Source organism: Pteropus vampyrus, unplaced genomic scaffold, assembly GCF_000151845.1.
Source record: "Pteropus vampyrus isolate Shadow unplaced genomic scaffold, Pvam_2.0 Scaffold390, whole genome shotgun sequence".
In the NCBI taxonomy this organism is placed as follows: domain Eukaryota; kingdom Metazoa; phylum Chordata; class Mammalia; order Chiroptera; family Pteropodidae; genus Pteropus; species Pteropus vampyrus.
In genome coordinates this window covers 1,899,472-1,921,152 of record NW_011889171.1, presented here as the reverse complement: position 1 = coordinate 1,921,152, position 21,681 = coordinate 1,899,472, and the positions used below count along the sequence as shown (strand labels likewise).

Here is a 21,681-nt window from a genome sequence, read left to right as displayed (position 1 = left end):
AAGTGGAGAAGAGGTTTTTTGGAGGGGCTTTCTAACACAACAATGACATTTGCTAATCCATGTGTATAAGTGGACAGTAAACATGGATGGCCAGTCAACATGAGTATAGGTTGAAATGGGAAAACCAGTAATGCAAAACTGGAAAAGGTGAGGGAAGTGGGCTCAGAGATGTAGAGGCAGGGCTCCTTGGAGCCTGCACTTTCTTCCTTGACCAGGGCATGCCTCTACATTGGGTTACCCAGGGCCAAGTCTGGCTGGGAAGTTTTTGCATTACCTGGAAGAAACCAGTATTGGGGAGTATTGACACTTCGCATTCCATCTCAGCCCCTCTTGGGAGTGAAGAAATCAAACATAAGAGAGGAAGGGAAATATCTAAAAGCCTGTGGGTCATGGTCATTCTTCCTTCTCTTCTCTTGCTCCTTATTTTGAGACTTGGGAATTCCTTTTAGAGAGGCATCGTTGACCCTGGAGAACTCAAATTTTCCAGGATGGATCTCAGGGGAGAGGAAGCAGGAAGTATTGGCTTTGGCCTTGCTCAAGTCCTAGGGGACGACTGCAAACAAGACCTTCTTTTTAGATAGTCCAATCCAGTTCTCTAGAGTTATGCTGGCATTTGGGGCAGAAAGAGTGGCCGCCTTGGAGGCAAGATTGAATCTTTAGCCAGAGTGTACTCTATCTTAAGAGAGCTGGCATGTGGCAGACAGAACACAGAAGGGCAATGTTCAACAGAGCCAAGCACTCGCTCTGGGGCCCAGTTGGGCAGGAGTTCTGGTTTTTCTCAATTACCCAAAAGATCCTGTAACAAAGAACAAAGTCCAGCCCAAGTGGACTTTTTTTTTTTAAATTATTATTTTGTGTTTTAATTATCCTACTCCCATTTTTTTTCTTCAGTGATAAAATAGACCTTGTATAAAGCCATAAGTGGCACAAGACTAAAATCGATCCTGTAAAGAAGATGAGATGTTGAAGCTCTCTTGCTGGAGTTAGCTCAGTCAATATCGCTCATTGTCCTAGTCACTTTTACCAACTTTCCTGGCAAAAGGTTCACATTTTGGGCCTTAGATTTAGCCTATTGTTGAAAAACGACTTGATTGAAATAAAAATGTGTAATTTGCTTTCATGAATATTTTATAATGCCAAAGAAAACAGAGTAGGTAGTATGCTCTGCTTCAAGCAAGCCCAATACATGAATGGATTTACAAATAAACTAGGGGTAGATTATTGGCAAAATGCTTCAGCATAATTCTTTCAATAATAAACTTTTCTGACACATTTTTTTAACAATTAATTTATGGCCAGCTTTTCAGAACATATCAGTCACATTAATCAGTTAACACCTGCCTCACTGTCACATACTAAGAGCTTATTTGAGTATAGGTAGGTACAGAAGATCCTTGAAAGATCTTCTGGTCGAGTGTCTTATAACTAATAGTAATAAGAACAAACTAGATGTTCTGATAGCTTTCCTTTCTGTTCGGCTTCCAACAAAATGATACTTCCAACAAAATGAAGGTATATGGGTAATTCTTGTCCTAAGGTAAAGGTATTGCTGTGCAACATACAAAGTGAAAGGATAGGAAACATTTTTTAATGAACAAACAGCTTTCACAGAGACTGTCTATATCACATTATTATTACAACATAGATGAGCTGAAACCTTTTTTGTACATATTTGGAGGAAAGAAAATCCTAAAGAGAAATCAAGCATATAGAGGTAGTTGAATAGCAATGTGGGGAAGAAAAAACATTATCTTATTTCCCCTTTCAGTTCATTACAGTGCTGGAGTAAAATGACTGCTCAAAAAACAACTGGAATAACAAACACAGACATGTTTGCTGCTGTTTAAATGGCTTGCTTGATATTTTACTACTAGCATTACTGAGAACTACATAAAATGATGGAACTAGTTTATCTAAAATAAACCTATTTTATTTTCTCCTTTTATTTTGTTCTTTATTGATATTGCTGTGACAATAGATGTTAAGCAACTTATTTAAATGATGCATTAGCTACAATGTTGTTTTGTAAACTTCTGTTAATCACATTTTTTGCAACAAATCTTTAAACATCTACAGAATCATAAAGCAAAACTTTTAAAATGACACCACGAACAGAAATTACAGGCACTTCTCTCTCAAGGTTAACTTAGTGTGTTGGAAAATATCCATTTGTAAGTCAAAATGTCTTCATTTCACCTCTGGATATGCATAACCCAGATTATTAAATAGTTGAACAGTGGGAGTTATCATTCTAAGAGGAATTGAATACATTCATTTTACATGGCTCCTTTTCCTTCCTTCTCTCTGCACTCAGGAAATGCCACAAATTGCAGCCCATGCAGCCAGCTGCTTTTCAGAACTGTCTTAAATTATAAATCGAAACCTCTATCCACAAGCCTAAAATCTGTTCTTTCCATTATTTGGGCTGTCTTCCATTTGTGTCTTTCACACCTCTGCTATGATTCTGCCTTGGTAAATGTAAATGGATGAAGAGTCAACAGGTTGAAAACTCAAGGAATGAGTTCCTGAATAAAATTCCATCTTGGAAATGGAGTAGGCATGGGGGAACACAGTCCTCAATGAAGTCCAGTTCAACAGCATGCAATCTGTTGACAGTAAGAAACTTCTGGGAGCTGTGAACTAATCTCAGGAGCTCTACTGCTCTAATGGCCAGTTACAGGGGATAATCTGAGCCCAGGCAAGCTCCATAGGCAGAGCTGGAAGTGCCACATGCACAGTGACTCAACTAAACCTGTGCGACTAGAAGCAGTCAGCCTCCAGAAAAGGAAAATTGTTGAAATAGTCAGTTCCCTGTTCCCCTAAGTCAGGGGAAAGCACTCTTTTCTCCAAGTGTCTATGGAAAATTAGTTTCATCATTTTTCATTTCCCACATTTTGCTGGTTGTTAGCTAGCAGTAGTAGTACAGTAAAAAGCAGAAAGGCATAATGTCTGCTTGGTACTTAATGCATATACACACATATATGTACATACGTACACATACACACAGAGAGAAAATAATCTACTAAGAGAAGACTGGGTCCTGATAAGACAGGAAAACTAACCAAATAAATGGCACTATCTACCAAGGGGAAGTCTTGTCCTTCTGGCTTTATATCTTCTCTCTGTATACTCTTCATTCCCAAGCTTTGCTGCAAAATCAATTTACAAGTAGTAAAAATGGTCATGTCTAACTGATGACCCCATTTAAGTGCATTCCAAAGAAAACTAAAGCTTAGCCTTGCCTTCTGCCTCCCACCACAACTGAAACCAAAGCTTGCTATAATACCACCCAAATGTGTATCTAGGCTACTGAGAGTAAAGTGCAATTCTGTGTCTCCAAGGATCCACATTTGCTGGAGTTATGTACTCACTTATCAACATGAAGCATTCTATGATGTGTAATTTTATTTTATTTTTTTAATTAAACTTATTTTTTTAATCTAGATTAAGTGGTGATGTGTTGGGTAATTTAAATTTACTTAACCTACACCTTCCCATTGTGAGCTTTTGGGGTGCTTTTGTGACTTGGTTGTCATGCCTATTTAACAAAATTATGTATAACACAAACTAAAATCTGCAAGGTAATGGGTTCGAAATCAAGCTTGGCTATTTACTGGCTGATTGTGTTACTTAGGCGAAGTATTTAACATTGCAGAGCCTCAGCTTTCTCGTCCATAATATGGGGATAATAAGTGATCTTACAGGATTGATGTGACAAATAAATGATTTAATGAGATCATTAAATCACCTGGCTCAGTATCTGGTATGTAGTAGGTTTGCAATACATTTTTGTTAGGGCGGCATAAAGAAATACCATGAACTAAGCACAAACATCGTAGATTGTAAAATTTGTTCACCCTGGCATGGCCAAGATTTTCAATACATTTTGAAGAGCAGGGAGTGATGAGTTGGTTATTCTAAGGGAACCAGAACTTAAGGCTTCCATTATATTGGAAATTCTCGACCTCCAAACAATACTACTTTTTAGGCCTATTAAAATAAGAAAAAATTGCCGGCACAGAATTCTCCCTTATTTCTGAACCTCATTTGTTTTTCAGTCTTTCCACTTTTCCAAACAGACTTGACTCCAAAAGGAATCATCGTAAAGCATCAAGTTATGGTTTGAAATTCAGTGGTGTAGATTCCCCCAACCAAGTTTAAAGGGGTTGGAAATGGGTATTGTGTGTAAAAGCAGCATGTTATCCAAATGTAGGCCCCTGGTGATATTCCATAACTATTAATAATCTAATTACAACTATGATTTGTCAAATGTCTCCTATATGCTAGGTATTGTGCTAAGTGATTTACATATACTATCTCATTTAATGTTCATAATAACCCTATGTGTGGTAATTATCATTACCATTTGCTAGATGAAGAAACTGGGGCTCAGAAAAAGTTAAATCACAAAGGTAACACACCTAGCAAGTGGAGACACTTATCACCCTTTTTTGCGTTGCATTTATACTAGATAATGGGAAACTATTGTACTATGACTGTGTTATGACCAAATAGTTGGGCACTAAATCTGAGGAGGAGACGGTAATTTACTGCTCTCTGCGTCTTGTAGAATTTGCTTGGGCATTTACCATGCCTATCCTTCCAATCCAGTCTGGCTCCAAACATCAAACCTGGTGACATAATGCTTTGACAACATAGCATCCATTAAGAAAGTGCAGAAAAGATCATTTGGTTTCTGCTTACCTTAAGCTCTCTTATGTTGCATGGATCATCTCATTTTGCCTTTTCTGTTTCTGGCCACAGGTGGTGATGGAAAAAGCCAGACTGATTACTTGAGGCATTAACCTCTCACCTTGACAGAGTGGTCAGGCTGTGAGTGAATAACACTGTCCAGAATCACAGGGGGTGGGGTCATTTGAGTAATGGTACAAATGGCACAATTCACTTCTTCCCTGCCCTAATCTTTTCACTCTGTCATTCATTATAACACTCTCATACTCACGCTATTTTTCAGGTTCACCTGGCACTAAAAGAATCACACTTGTCCTAAGCAAGCTAAACCAGGGCTTATTCTTACCTGTTTACCCACCATTCTTCCCCTATACTGAAATCTTTGGCCCATTGTAGCTTGGAGGACAGGCAGTGTTTAGATAATATCATGGATTAATTTGCTGTTTCCTTTAAAAGTATTTAAAAATCAAAAAGATAGGTTTTTTTTAAGCATCCTACCTTTTCTACTGGCTTCTTTATACTTTTCGTAACAAACAGTCCTTCAGCAAGTGTTTCCATACATGCTGGCCAGGCTGTGATCCTCAGAACCCTGAGAAGTGGAAGCTAGCTGGGCCCAGCTTTGATGTGCCAAACTGAAAACTCTTTCCTCTGAAGGGATAAATATTATTCTGCCTAAAAATCCCATTCTTAACTGCACAGTGGAGAAATTAGAAACACTTAGAATTAGATTGCTGAAATGAATGCCTATAATAGATTGTAATAAAGGACACTCCTCTGATTCATCAATTAATTCCAGAAAAATTCCTTCATCCTTATTCTGTATAACACATAGAAAATGGGTTATTTTACTTTACTCTGGCTTATTCCATAATCTATGCCAAATCCCCTATGTATTTTATATTGTTGAATTCAAACTGAAAACACAATGGAATCTGTGACTATAGATGACCTTAGCATGATTCTGAACTTCCTTTAGGTATCCAACTGGATAGACACAAAAATGGTTCAAGAACTGAGATCGAACAAAAGGTTAAAGCAAAAATGACACATTTCTAGTACTGTTACTTCCCCCTAGGTACATGGTAAACTACATCAATAAATAAAGCAATTGACTTTTTAGTAATGTACGCTTAAATAGTTACAAACATACATGTATAAAAAAGGATACAGTAGTGAAAAAATAAATTAAAACAAAGAAGTTTGAACATTATTTTACACAATGCTATATAAAACCTGAACCATTTGGAATGAGGAGACCTCAAGTCAGTGAAATAATGCAGCAACATTATTAGTATCTTTCCCTCAGATTTCAACCATACAGTCATTCATCAATGAAAGAAAGAAAATTAAAGCAAAATCACTTTAAACTTTCAGAAAATTTTATGTCAAATCAAAAAAAAAAAATTTTCCGGGCTCTTGAATATCTCTGCTGTGCATGTAGTTGTGCAGCATGTCAAGAAGCATCTTAAGAAAGAAAGTTTCAAACAGGTCATTTTTTTTTTGGTCTTTCTACTCAATTTATCTCTGTGGTCAACAGCAGGGTAATGCCTCTGTTTGACCCTTGCTTCTGTTGAGATGTTATTGCATCTAGATATATTTACAAGATGACTTCCCTAGGCAGTGGGGAGGGTGGCAGCTCCTCTTCAGCAATCCATTCTCACTAGTTTTGGTTTCGGGATATAAAGGCCAGGACACGCCGAATACCGTTCAGTCTATCCTTTAAGGACTTCATTGCTAGGAACGGAAGCTGAGCTCGGCTTTCCAGTGGGAGAACTGCTAATGTCCACCAGCACCAGGCTGGACCATTTGGGTTAATCTGCAACAGAGAAACAAAATGGGTTCATCCCACTCCCATGGAAGTGATATTAGTCTGCAGGTTTCCAAAGCCGCATGGTAAACATCCCAGGTAGAACTGCGTCTGTGTGTGGCAGACTGCTAACTGCCCTGGTATCTATATCCCCTTCTCTTAACTGGGCATCCAGCCACTTAGAAAAAGAAGACTACATTTTTCAGCTTCCCTTGCAGCTAGGTGAGGCCACGAGACAAAGTTCTGGCTGATGAGATGTAAAGCAAAGTGATATGTGTGACTTCTGAGTCATGCCCTGGGAAAGGGGCATGTACCCTCTACTTTCCTCTTTCTCTCCCTTTCCCATAGGCAGAACATGGGCATGGTGACAATCAGTATTCTTCAATCAGGAGGATGAAGGAAACATTCAAAGGATGGTACAGCTTTGTGAGAAAGGAATTTAGGTCTCTGAATGATCTCATGGAACAGAGTTGCCTTAGGCTTCCAGGACGTGTATGCCTGCTATCTTGTTTAAGTTAGTTATTTTTGGTAGTTGTTAAAGTAAGCAAATCAATACCCTAACAGGTATACTATACTTCCTAGCTAGTGTGATTTATGTGCTGAAATATCCGCTACTCAATCTCTTCCACTTCTAAGATTCTATTTAAGGTCCTTAAGATTGATGTATACATGTTGGCCTTCAATTCCCATGACCCCTTAGGTTTAGCATGTCTCTTAACTTCCTTCATCTCCTTGCTTCTGGCTGAAGGCAATACAGTCCACATATGCCATGTCCCTATATAGGGCCATGGCTAGCTTCTCTCCTGCAACCAAACCTATGATTCACAGCCTCAAAGCCCAGCAATCCCACTTCACAAAAATTCCAATTCGAAAACATTCACTTGAGAAATGTATTTTTGTCCCTAGGTTTCCTTTTAATCAAGACATTTCCCATCCCACACAAAGCCTTCACCAAAATTCTGTTTGTCAGCAAGTGCCAAGGCACACATTTTAGACATTGGTGACTTATTTCCTACTAAGCCCAAAATGAGCTTTCTTCACAACTTTCCAAAGGTTAGTTTTAAGACTGTAGAGAACCACATTCTGGTCAGACCACTTACATGTGGGATTGTTTGCCTCCAAATTGGTTCACCTGATTCTCCCCCAAACCTTATTGCCCTTTTTCCTTCTCTGTCTTTAGCTTCATTTGGATTCGTTTTTGTCCCTCACTATAGTCTGTAACATGTTCTCCCTCCTATTATCAGTTTTGAATATTAGATTGACATATTCTGAACTTTCTTTCCTAGGATCATTTAAGCTGATGTTAATATTTCTGGCTGTTTCTAAGGAACTTCCTCCTGAGGCTTAGAGAATTCTTATTAATGGTACCACTGGGGCTGCAGCATTGACTGGATCAAACTGGGTGGAATTTGGGGATTTGGGGGGGGGTGTTTGCTTGTTTGTTTGTTTTGTTGCTGCTGCCGAAGCAACATGATAAGAAAGGAAATGAAACCCAAGACTTCAGCTTTTTGTCACTGAGCCTTATGAATCACTCTGTGGCATCTGTGTTTATGGAAGATGCTGTTATCATTGTTGATCGCTATCTTCTGCTTGACTAGGGTAGAATGCTTTCCAGAAGGTGAGGGGGAACATTAAGCTTGATCATGAGCTTGCTCAGAGCTCTGCTGTAGTCCTGAATCACCATAGCCCAGAGCCAGGAGCTGGGTCATTCGGAAGCACTAACTGACTTTTCTCTTTTCAACATTCACGATGCCTTTCTATGGGGAAAAGGAAGTACTTTTGCGGTCTGGAGAAAGCAAGACATTTCAGCCCAGTAGGGAGCAGATTGATGGTTTACAGCCTCAGAATGCAAGAGGAATATGAGACTTCAGAGTATACTTTATCTACCTGCCTCATTTCAGAGATAGGAGAAAAGTGGAGAAGGGGGAAGGGACTTACCCAAGGTCACACAGCTAGAGAGGTAAGCAGGACCAGTCTTTCAGCAGGGAAGTCAGAATATATATATTCTATTTTACTATTGTGACAGAGTTAGGAATGAGTGTAAGTAAAGGATTTAGGAAGTTATGGAGTGACAATGTAGGATAGCCAGCTCAGAATGTGGGAAAGGTGATAGTAGGGAAATATTTGACTAAGATAGCTCCATCCTTGTCCTAGAAAGAGTGTGTTTTCTGATTTATAACTGGCAGGCAAGCAAAGCTTGGTGAAACTTGACTATCTTCACTTTCCTGGAGTTTGATCTCTCAAAAGAACCTGCCCCCCCCCCCCCAGGAAATAGACTGACCCAACAGAACCCAATGAACTGCTTTCTAGTATAACTCAACCAAATGGTAAATTTAACTACTGGGTCAGTTTTCTCAGGACCTACTCACCCCTGATGAGGACAATAGCAAGGATCTAGACCTGCAGGGCTAAGCATGGAAAGACTCAGGTGTGAAAAATGTCTGTGATCATGCAGTTGGAATCCTTTAAGGTAGCTGGCCCTATCTCCTAGCTTCTGCAGCAATGGGAGAGAGGCTTATGAAGCCTCCTGGAAGTGGCAGCCTTTGGTCTCAGCTCCCACAATACTATCCTGTTAGGCCTGGTCATTGTGTAACTCTTTTCACTGCAACACATTACCATGGTGTGACTATGAACTCCCACAGAAAGTCCTCCAGTTGATGGTGTCTGTGTTTCCATCGCTCACCTGACTTATCTCTCAAAACTTGTCTTGGATCCAAGTTCCTACTGCTGTACTTTAATTTCCCCAATTCTGACCTGAGATCCTTTTGGTCTTACCTTTGATGCCCACTGCCCAGCCAAACAATACCAGATTAGATCCATCTTGCTCTCTGCACTTGATTTGCTAGATGGCAACCATGCGCCTTCTAATCACAAACCCTAGGCTCACTTATGTGCTGGGGGAAACCAGTTAGGAAGAGACATTTTTTATATACCTGAGGATCCACATCTTTCTCTGGCATTGGGCCAAAGTGATTGAGTATCCGATTCTTCAAAGATGATTTGAGTGAATGGAACCATGATGATGCTTGCTCATAGACACAGTTATGTAATCCCATGAGCTCAGCACAATCTTCTCCTTGAACCTAAAAGTATCAAAGTGGAAGTGAAGCATTCTGTACCTTCTCCATCACTTCTAGAGTCACCGTTGGCACCTGACTCTCTGTGAGCATCCATCCTGTCTCCCTATGGGAAGGCTCACCTGCCCAGCTTTCTCTTGTGTGGTATGTGAAAGGTTCCTCAGCCAGATGATGGACTGTGCATAACTACTGCTGAGGGCGGAGGGAGGAGAAAGATTCAGCAGGGTAAATTAGCTGAAACAGTAAGACATATAGAAAACCAGAAATGAAAACTAGCCTGAGTGCAGGCATGCTGTTAAACTAGATTATGCTGGTTAATGTCTCTCTCCTTTTCATTATTTACATCTACTTTCTCATTGTTCACTGGGAAGAGAGACACAAATGTGTTTGTGCCTCAGTGTGTAACTCTATCTTCCAAGTTGAATATATTTTTTGTTGATCAAATACTTATTAATCATATACTATGTAGTGAACATAAGTATTAGTGAACATGGGATTATTATTTACCTATTTTTCTGTCCATTAGTCCAGAAAACCAAGGATTAACTGGACATGTTATCTTTCCGCCTCATGGGATGATGAATTATTGGGAAGGGCTCTTAGCCAGGTTGCCATTTAAAAATATAAATGCATATGTGAATCTACAATTATCTCAAAAGTTTTAAAATCTAAACAAATTGAAAAATACAATATCTATGTGTAGACCCCACTCTAGATCTATCCCTGGGTACTCCTGGCAGATACCTAACTCCTAACTGAATGGGCATTCAAGGGTTGGTCTGGCTTGGCACTTCTTATGAATGACTATAACTCAACAACTAAGCAGGGAGAGGCAGGACAATGGGAATTCTTACTGTCATTCTACAATCCAGTAGCAATGAGGCAGCATTCAATGTTGCTGCACCAATTTGATGAGAAATCTCAAGGCCCCAAAAGTGCTGAGAAATTCTTTTGCAACCATCTATATCTGCCAAGCCACAAGTATAGCCTGTCTTTGGGATTCTTGGTACTGGCCACCCTCACCTTTTGGTCTTCAATGTATTCAATGTCAGCTGTGTTGTAACCATCCCTCTGGCCTTGATGGAGGACCTTGAAGCGCCTCTTGCCTATGCTGTCAACCACTGAGCGGCCATCAGCAAAGAATTGAACATTTCTGATCTCTAGGATGCAGCCATATTCTGCAAACCTGTTTGTTAGAAATGGAGTCAAGAAAGTAAATTCTTAATGAGTCGTTTCCCCGGCCTTGTCCCCAGACATTTCTGTAACCTCATGCTGTGCCTCGAGAGACTTCTGCCTATTTGCCTGCCCCAGAGTCTATAGCTACAACTACACAATAGGCAGTGCCTATGTGAAAAAAATAATCTTAATGTATTAGTACAACTGCTACCATTTATTTAGCAATATTATGTGCTAGGTACTGTGCTCAGTGCTTTGTGTGTAACTCACCAATCCTCCCAACAAACCCAATAAGGTAGGCATTCTTACCGTACCCACTTTACAGATAAGGAAACTGAGACAGAAAGGTTAAGTAACTTGCCCAAAGTCAAATTTTCTCCAAGGCTGGAGCCAGAATATGAATGCAGGCAGTTTGATTCCAGGGCCCACACTCTTATAAAACAAGTTTTATATTATATACCACCTGTTTAACAAAAGATTTAATCCAAAAGATTAATTTAAATAGGCAGCCACTCACATGACAAACTTGGGACCAGAGGGACCCTGATTCTTACAAATGCTCATGGTAGTAAGCTGGCTAAGTATCATGAGCTGTGCCTCCCCGTCTCCTGGTAGGCCCCCAAGGTAAAACAAAAACCCTCTCCACCCAACTCCCCTTGACTCACATAGCAACTCACTTACCCTTTGACAGGATCTCCAAGGCACATGCCAAACTGTCTTGTGCCTGTCTCAATGCATCTACGAATCATCAAACGGTAACAAGGCTCAAAGATGTGCAGGGGACAAGGAACAGTGGGATAGGCCATAGTACACACGAAAATAGGCACGTTCTTATTCAAGCTGTCAGGAAGAGCAAATGACATGGATCTCAATGTAATGTTGCACAACACAGAAAGGTTGGTCAAATGTCACCATGTGCTTCCCCTGTAGGAAGGCAAGGAGACAGCTTTTGATGGCTGATAAAAAATACTGAAATGCAACTAATGCTATGCGCTGAGTCCCATTATCTGGTTAATGTAAGGGCTTAGAGGTGAAAACTGACATTCTACATAATCTAAGTTGGCTAAAGAAGTTCTCTAGTATGTCAACATGGTGGGTGACGGTGATACTTCATATTTCTTCTTTCTTTCATGCTCTCTACTCAAACAATCTTTCCAGGTGTCTTGCTGTCAGTATGGAGAATGGTACTGGTAGTTATAAGTGGACCCAGCTCTCCCGAGGGATGGTGGGAAATTCTCTGCAAAGTCACTGCGAGTATCTCAAATTTGCAAATCCACTAGAAGATCTGCATGGCAGGCCCAACTGGGAAGAGGAAGGAGCAATGGAGAGGCAAGAGTAATCTAGCTCAGTGATGCTCAAATACGTCTGCGCATCATAATCACCAGAGGCATTTAAATCCAGACAACTGGCCTGTAGCATCCCAGAGACACTGGTGCACTGGCTCTGGAATCGGGACCCAGGAGTCTGCCCTTCAACAAGTACCTGTGAAGATTCAGACACACAGCCTGAGGGAGAACCACCAACTGGGCCAGCTCCTCCTGGATCCCTGTTTTTTTATTTGTCTAGTAAATCCAATACAAGAACAGTTGAATCTAAACCTACCAATGGATATGAGACCATTTGCCTAAATCTCAAAAGGATTAAGTCTAGGATTCCTTTAAATAGAAATCCCTCCAGTATATTCCAGAGTTTTTAAATAAGACATTAAATGATATTTGAGAGGAGGCTCAGAGACTCAAGGTGAACTTAGGAATCAAAAATAAAGATAAACATGCCCTGAGCAGATCAAATACAAATCAATGAGAAAAAATAGATTTCATTTCTAGCTTCCCAGGAAAACATGTTGTTCAAAGTGAGAGGCAATTCAGACAAATTGATGGCAGTTTAGAAATGGTTCTCTACAGGGTGGGCATAAAACCAGAATAAGAAATGGTTCTCTACAGGGTGGGCATAAAACCTTGACCTCAGAATACTGTGAGGATTCCACTGGGGTTGGAGAGACAGGAGGGCAGCAGTATGAGAGGCAGAAATTGGTGATTGCCTCCTGCTTTGTCCACTAAGTGAACTGTTCTTCCAGGCAGGCTGAGAGTGCGGAGCCCAACTTCCATGCCCATTCCTACCCTTCACCTCTCACAATACCTATGCACAGTGGAGGAAGCATATAACAAGCAGCATGCTTATTGTTACCATTTATTAAGTGCTTACTATGCACCAGCTCATTTGATCTTAATAAGAAGTCTATGAAGTAGGAACTATTATTATCCTAAAGCTACTGATGAAGAAACTAAGGCCCAGAGAGGTGAAGTGACTAGGTGACTAGGGTCATACTCACTTTGTGACAACACTGGGTCATTAAGCCCAGGTCTGGCTGACAACAAAGTTCTTAATCTCATAGCACCTCCTTATATATTTGAAAACAGTCTTCTGGATACTTCATAAGTTTCCCCTGATCAAGCTACTCCAATTTACTCTTGCTAGTGACACCCAGTTCCTAGTGCCAAGATGTGACTTAGTCAGTGGTTTGGCTTCAGTGGTGTGCTGGTAAATGTTGAACAACTGGCTTTCTGGAGGAAAAGCCCTGGTTTATAGTATTTGCCAATTTCTATAGTGTAAATACTCTCACCATGGCCAATTTCAAGCCACCAACATGAAATCACTGAATGAGTAGTTAGGAAGAAATGTGCACATTCATCTCTATGAGCTAATATGAGTGAAACTGAAACTAGAAATATGCATATACATACTTGGAAAGTTCTTCCATTTCCTCTTCATAAAGTTTCTTTCTTTCCTTGAGTTCTTCTGGAAGGAATTTAGCTATTAGCTCTTCCATTATGATGTTTTTGCTGTATTTTCTTGATGCCAAGCACTATATGGGGAATGAGGCAATTAGATATTACACGGTCATCAGAAAAACACAAAGCACTTCTAATGCAATCAGTAGAATAGTCAAATGGCCCACATATTGGAGTAATTTGGACCCACATATTAGCAGTTGATACTATCATAATGTATGTAGTCTCTGGATGTCAGACTTCAAAATAAAAACATTTGCAACTGATTACTCTTATAATTAGGAAAAATATTTTAACAGAGGGAAAAAGACCTGCATTGATGTTTTAAAAATCTCATCGCTATCCTAAAACACTGAAATCTATCCCACGTTATTATCAAAAAAGAGGTAAAATTCTTCCATTTCCTTTTTCTGATTATTTTTGTTTACAAGCTCACAGAAATGGTCTACATCTGGGATGTAGGGAACTAAAGGTTCAGGGAACCAAAAAGTAATTTTCAGTCATTGATCCTTTCCTGCCCAGCTCCATCCCATCCCATCCTAATGCTTGGCTTCTGGATATTACAATTCTAAATATGTTTTTCTTCTCTATCTTTAATTGAAAAAACACACACAGGTGAATACTGGTGATTTTGTCTATTCGATTTTTTTTTAATATATCGTCTAGGTGTCACCGAAATTATGTTATAAACCATGATTTCAGAACCAAACTCAGGCTTACCTGTCACTATTACTCTTCTCCCAAACACCCCTACCCAATGCATATATCCAGGGATCTGTAAGTAGGGGGCATTTAACTGTGTGGACCAGACAATGGGAGTGAAAACCCACACAGGCCCAGCAGGGGGAGCTCCTGAGTATAAAACTGTGGGTTTCAGACAATTTTTCCTTTTCCAGTACGGTCTATGTCTGTCTATTCTCCAGTGAACATGATTGGTGTAAGATATTTATCTCTCTGGGAAATTGTGCAAGTGTGAACCTGCGTGAATACAAATAGATAGATGAGACTGTTTTCTAGCCCCTGACTCCAGGACCCCACAGAATCTGGCTCTAGGATGCCTTATTGGCCACTGCCATCTCCTAGCTGCAGGAGAACCAACTGTTCGTCCAGTCTGAGTTTTGGGGAAAAGCAATGACTCAGGAGCTGGCCAGTCAAATAAGGAGATGACTCCTCTGCTGATGCTAAAACAAAAACCCAGAAAAGGCACACTAAACTGTTAACGGTGATTTTCTCCAGGTGATGAGCATATGGGTAGATTTTTCTTCTTTCTGCTTATCTGAATGTTGTAGTGTTATGACAACACAAATGTATTATTTAAGTATAAGGACCATGGACTTCTTCTCACCTACAATCAGGCCAGCAAATCTCACCCCTTTACCTAGACAAGGTACGATACTGACCCTCCCCACAACCAAATACACACTCTCAGGGTTATCTTTGATAATTATTTCACTCCCTTCCTTTAGAATAAATGTCGGGGTGTTGGGAAAGCTCAACATGTGATTTCTCTGGACCTTCATTCACCTAGAGATAGTCTTGTGTCTCCAATCTCTCCTTGGGGATGACAAGGGTCAAGCAACATTAATACTGATTATATAATGTGGCACACAGTCCCTGAGGGAGGGAAAATAAGATGGATTTGTAAGTCTTCTTGTGCTAAAGAAAATTTCATCAGGTCCACTTGAAAAACTAAGGTGGCAATTTGTGTGACTCATTTTAAAGAACTTGGAAGCCCCAGAGATTTTCAAGTAGCCAGAGGCTCCTGAGGGGTGTGACAAGGACCACACTGAAGGTTGGTGAGGTTTATCTGGAGCACTGGGAGTGATCTCTTCAAACAACAGAATAAACATCGATGAAAAGGGGACATCAGAGCTCATCTAGTCCAAGCCGAGAGAAGATACAAGATTCACCCAGATTACAGTGGATCGGGTGCCATGATGGGATTACAGCCAGGATCCATGTTTATTATCAATTTAATACTTTTGTTTCCAACACAAATTAATTTCACTACTAACTGTTCATTTAAAGCTAGATGTTGCCTCATTTTCCTGAAGGACTTTGTGGGGAGTGGAGGGGTGGCCATAAGACAGGAGAAAGAGATAGATGGTCTGAGGGGATATTTTGCCCTAGCATAGTGCAGTGGCTTGGGATCTAATAGGACACTGTCTTAGTACCTAATTTCAAATAAGCTAACCAACAAAGAAACGTTTTTACCTGTGAAAGGCCATCTTTGCACAGTGGACACTTCGCGTTGTGATCTAGGCATCTTTCAAGGCATTTTAAGCAAAATGTATGCCCGCAAGGTGTTGTGACTGGCTCATAAAATAATCTGAAATTTAAGAATCAAAATGGAAGAAAACTGCAATAAGACCAAAAATAAAAGAGCTACTCTATGTTAAGGTTTTATAGCATTATTTGGAAAATTATGTGTGTGTGTGTGGGGGGGAATTCTTTTTAAAAAATCCCTGCAGTTGTTGCACTTAGGAAAAACATTTGCTCTATATTTCTGAGCTGAATTTTAAAATAATACATTTATTAAAATTTAGAACATAGTTAGTTATTTTGTACTATTAGTTCTAGTCAGTCTGTCTAGAGATGAATGCCCAGGGTGTCTGAATAGATTCCACTCTAAAATATTTAGCCAACCTGTTCACCTGAGTATATGTAAATGCACATAAACACATACACACACACACACACACACACGCACACACACACACACAAGTTTACTCATTCAAGTACTTTATATCATATTATAATGGAAGAAGTCTTGGCTTCTTTGTTAACCTTGAATCCATTTTTCACCTATGCAATGTTTACTACCTGAAGGATCTTGAAATTGCACCTGTAACAAACATTTAATTGCCTAGGGGTGGTAGAGTAATATCGTTAATATGCTTACTGATACATACATATGTACACACATATGTGTGTGTGTGTACACATATTTCAATGAGATCCTATTTTAATTGCTTTGTAAGAGCTGGATATTTTCAAAGCAATCTGGGGGTCTTTTTTAAAGCTGTTCTGTACATTCAGAGATTCATGGATTTACTTAAAGGAAGGCTCACCCACAGTATGAACACTAGGTGGGGGCAGCTGAAGATGATGGTTCAGAAATGGGGCTCGCACTCACCAAGAGGACAGAAAGAAAAGAAAAAATGGCTAACCAACCTATTTTGATCCCATGAAAGTGTTAGTTGACAGAAGTCACCAGCTGCACAGCCCCCTTGTGTGACCAGGACGAGCACCAGCAGCCTGGCACACATTGCCAGACTGAGCAGAAGAATCAAAATGTCAGAGCTGAAAAGTACTTGGGAAAAAAATTGAACCCACCAACCAGAATGAAAATGAGGTTCACAGGGGATGAAGTGGTTTATCTTCGTGTACACAGCCAAATGTTGGCAGATGAAAGGCTATCCAACTTTCAGTTTCAGTCATGTGCTCTTTCTATTAGAACAATGATGCTCATCTATTGCTGTGTGTGAGAATCACCTGGGAAGATTTTTCTTTAAACAGCTTTACTGATGTGTAATTGATGTGCAATAAACTGCACATACTTAAAGTATGCAATTTGGTAAGTTTTAACATATGTACACTCCTATGAAACTATGTTCACAATTAAGATCCTAAACACACCCATCACCCCCAAACATCTTTTCATGCCCCTTTGTAAACCCTCCCTTCTATTCCTCCCCACACCCCCCATCACCTGGGGGACTTTTAAAAACTACAGATGCCTGGGAGCAAACCTCCAGCGATTCAGGTCTGTTGGTCCAGGGTAAGAGCCAGGAATCAGGGTTTGTTTAAAGCTCCTCAGGTGGTTTTAATGTGCAACCAGACTTAAAAATCACTATATTACACAATCCTACTAATCTCTATATAGGTGAATCTTCTGTATTGATCTCCAAATCTAATTGTCAGAGTTACCCGTGGAGCTTTAAAAAAAACAGACATGGTGAAGCTCCACTGGATGAAGTTTGCAATTCAGCAGGTCAAGAGGAGCGGCAGAGATTTGATATTTTTAACAAGCCAATGAAAGTCTGGAGTAGGAGAGAGTCTCTTCATATATTCACTTTTGTTTCTACTTTTTGAATGTTATAATCCTATTTTGAAAGTAGTTAATTTAACAGAATTAATAAATTTTAGTTATTAAATTGGCCCAAAAGTAAGAATTGATACAATTAGCAAGGATGCTAAATAAATATACCCCACACGATTTTACTCTATTTATCAGCAACAAACATGAGAAAATACATTTTTTTAAAGATGACGTTTGCAATTGCTTTTAAAAATCAAGTACCCAAGAACAAATCTAAACAAATTTCTAAGAGACTTCTTTTGGAAAAAAAAACATAAACACTCCTTTGAAAGAAAGTAAAGAAGACGTAAATAAGCACCCATACAAATCCCAACAGCTTATTTCACTTGTTTGTTTTTGTGGAACTTGACAAGTTGATTTCTACACTTTATAAGGCAAGGCAGAGGGCCAGGAAGAGCTGAGACACTTCTGAAGAGCAACAATGTGGGAGAACTTTTTCTACGTCAGAACTTATCATAAAGCTGCAGTGATTAAAACAGTGTAGGACTAGCACAAGGACACATAGACCTGTGGAGCAGAATAGAAAGCCCAGAAATAGACCCAGACACAGATTCTTGATTTATGATAAATGTTAGCACTTCAAAACAGAAGGGGGATATTCAGTACATAAACAGCATTCACAATAAATGCTATTTGGGATAGCTTTCCATAGGTGAAAATAGTTAAACCATCTCTCACACCATACACAAAAGTCAGTTCCATGTGTGTGGTAAAAATAAGTGTGAAAAGCAAACAGTAAAGCTTTAGAAAATAGAATATCTTTATGACCTCAAGGTTAAAAAATATTCTTACAAGACACACAAAAGAAACACTAACTATAAATGAAAAAACTGGTAATTTGTACTTCATTAAAATTAAGAATTTGTAAGTTCATCAAAGGTGTCATTAAGAGAGCAAAAAGGCAAGCCACAGAATAGAAGAGGGCGTTTGCCGCACACGTGACTAACAAATACATAAAGTTCCTTCAAGTCAGGAAGAGATAACCCAATCAAAAATGGGCAAAGACTTATATGCACCAGCATACATAAAACTGGTTACAATAAAGAATTCATACAACTCAACAACAACAAAAAACAAACAATCCAATTAAAAAATGAGCAGAAGACCTGAATAGGTATTTCTCAAGAGGAAATACAAATGGTCATATAAAATAGACATATAAAAAGATACTCAAGATCACTAATCATCAGAGAAATGCAAATTAAAACCACAATGAGATATCACTTCACACCTGTCCGGCTATCATCAATAAACCAAAAAACAACAAGTGTTGGCGAGGATGTGGAGAAAAGGGAAACCTCACACACTATTGATGGGATTGTAAACTGGTACAGCCACTATGGAAAACAGTTTGGAAATTCCTCAAAAGAAAAAAAAAAGAACTACCCTTTGACCCAGCAATTTAATTTCTGGATGTTTATCCAAAGAAAACCAAAACACTAGTTTGTAAAGATCTATGCACCGCAGCACTATTCATAATAGCCAAGATATGGAAGCAACCTATGTATAAAGGAATATTACTCATCCATAAAAATGTGAAATCTTAGCATTTGCAACGACATGGATAGACCTAGAGGGTATTGTGCTGAGTGAAATAAGTCAGGCAGAGAAAGATCAGTACCATACAATTTCACTTAAATGTGGAATCTAACAGTGGTGTCCAAGCTTTTTTGCACCAGGGACTGGTGCCCCTATGAAAATCTAATGCCTGATGATCTGAGGTAGAGCTGAGGTGGTGATGCTAGCGCTAGGGAGTGGCTGCAAATACAGATGAAGCTTTGCTCCCGCGCCCACCACTCACCTCCTGCTGTGCGGCCCAGTTCCTAACAGGCAATGGACCAGCACTGGTCCACAGCCTGGGGGTTGGGGACCCCTAATATAAGGAAGAAAAGAAATGAATAAACTAAGTGAAAACAGACTCACAGATACAGAGAACAAACTGGTGATTGCCAGAGGGGAGGGGGTTTGGGGGACTGGATAAAAAAGGTGAAGGGATGAAGAAGCACAAATTAGTAGTTACAAAACAGTCACAAGGATGTAGAGTACAGCATAGGGAATATAGTCAATATTATTGTAGTGGCTATGTGTAGTGCCAAATGGGTGCTAGAGTAATCGGGGGGATCACTTCATAAATTATATAAATGTCTAGCCATTCTATTGTATATCTGAAACTAATATAAAATTTTAAAAAATAAAATTTAAAAAAATAAAATTTTAAAAAATAAAATTTAAAAAAGCCATTCTATTGTATATCTGAAACTAATATAAAATTTTAAAAAATAAAATTTAGCAATGTTGTCCAGAATAGCTCAAAACTAGAAACAACCCAAATATTTATCTACAATGGAACTGATAAGTAAATTGTGGTAGATTCATACAGTGGGACACTATACACTAATGAAAATGAACAAAAACTACCTACATGTAATAACATGGATAAATCTTAATACTGTGGAAAAGAAACTAAGAATGGATGTTAATGAACAATTTAATTTACATAAAGTTTTTTTTTTAATAGGCAAAACTAAATTCACTGTTTGGAGATGCATACATAGGTGGTAAAACTATTTTAAAAAAGAAAAGGAGGAACGAAGAGGGTAAAGGAGGTCAAATATATGGTGATAGAAGGAGACTAGACTGGGTGGTGAGCACACAATGCAATATACAGATGATATATTATAGAATTGTACACTTAAAACTTAAATAATCTTATTAACCAATGTCACCCCAATAAATTTAATTTTAAAAAGAAGAGATAAAAGACAAGATAGTGGTTTCAAGAGGAGGGTAAGGGAGTCGTGATTTGAAAGTGACATGGGCAGCTTCTGGGGTCCTGGCACTGTTTTATTTCTTGAACTGAGAGAGGTGCATGAGTATCTTCTTTACAATATTTCGTTAAGAGAATACATTTATATTTTATGCACTTTTCCACTGTGTATATTTCACAATTTAAAATGCTTTCCAAAAGTGTGATTTGCAGGTTGATTTGGGAACCATGGCTCTATGATCTAACTACTAGAGCAATCAACTAGAATATCTCTCTTCCTCAGTAATCTGTGTCCTATGAATCTGAAATGCTTTTTATACACTGTTTGATGATGTTAAAGATGACGACGATTGATAAATCCGTATCTGTAAAACTTTTTCCTGTAAAACTAGTTCATTTAACAATGTAATCCACATAAAGCCAGTGATATAGCTGGTTAATTAATTGCAATAAATATTGACATTTAATGAGCAGATGAGTGAAACAGACACAAAAGGATACAGCAACTCTTTGCAAGAGCAATGATTAAAATGCCCCTGATCTGAGTGGTCACGAACAAGGATGCTGGCACAGATGCTGCATAATTATTGCTTTGGAAAATTTAAAGTTTAAATCCTTAGAATATATTGCTTTTCAATAAATACTCAATTCACTTCTATATTCAGTGCTACTATGCTACTCTATAAAGGCTGACTGAGTAAAGTGACTAGGAACAAATATTTCTCTTCCTATTCTGGGTGTGTGTAATATTGCCTTACATATAAATTACCTTTACATATTGATAGGTGGTAATTATGATTAGCTCCACTTTGCTACTGAGGAAATTAAGACCCAGACAGGTTAAATAACTTGTATCAGGTCACACAGCTAGCAAGTAAGTAGCAGGGCTTGGATGTGAAGTCACATCTGATTCCCAAGCCCATCTTCCTTCTGCACTCTATGACACAGCCAGGACTGTGTGTACATCTATATCTAGAAAAGACATCATCCATCTACGTGTAGAAGCACACATTCATATACACATTTTCTCTCCCCTCCTTTGTCTCCTTCCTTCACCGCTTCATGCATGGGTGAGAGAGAACAAGGAGTGGGGGGAGAGAAAGAGTGAGAGTGAGAGAACTCACTGTACATAGAGAAAGAAATAGATGTATACTCTAATTCCTCTCCATTTTATCTATCACTTCAGGTAATAACTTCAGAAAACACTTCAAGGAGGCATTTATAGGGCAAGATATTTTCACAAGAAAGTATTTTACATTGTCCAGTGA

The 21,681-nt window shown here is 39.1% G+C and overlaps 1 protein-coding gene and 1 long non-coding RNA gene across 11 annotated transcripts in view; one reads left to right on the top strand and one right to left on the bottom strand.

The window, feature by feature from the left end:
- Positions 1-1,566: 1,566 nt before the first annotated feature.
- LONRF3 (LON peptidase N-terminal domain and ring finger 3) overlaps positions 1,567-21,681 on the bottom strand; it is a 135,014-nt gene continuing 114,899 nt past the window's right edge. For 9 of the 10 annotated variants that reach the window (XM_023523313.1, XM_023523314.1, XM_023523316.1 and 6 more), the window contains 6 exons: positions 15,759-15,873; positions 13,497-13,618; positions 11,434-11,592; positions 10,600-10,762; positions 9,433-9,582; positions 1,567-6,508 (listed from right to left, as the gene is read on the bottom strand). In XM_023523313.1, coding sequence (XP_023379081.1) covers positions 6,353-6,508; positions 9,433-9,582; positions 10,600-10,762; positions 11,434-11,592; positions 13,497-13,618; positions 15,759-15,873 — 865 coding nt within the window. In that variant the 3' untranslated portion in view covers positions 1,567-6,352. The remainder of the gene's footprint in view (positions 6,509-9,432; positions 9,583-10,599; positions 10,763-11,433; positions 11,593-13,496; positions 13,619-15,758; positions 15,874-21,681) is intronic. The other variant, XR_002777243.1, reaches the window with a different exon arrangement.
- Positions 2,781-19,812, top strand: LOC111731647. Its single transcript, XR_002777244.1, has 3 exons — positions 2,781-2,793; positions 15,079-15,084; positions 19,709-19,812. It is a non-coding gene; the product is annotated as an uncharacterized LOC111731647 (long non-coding RNA).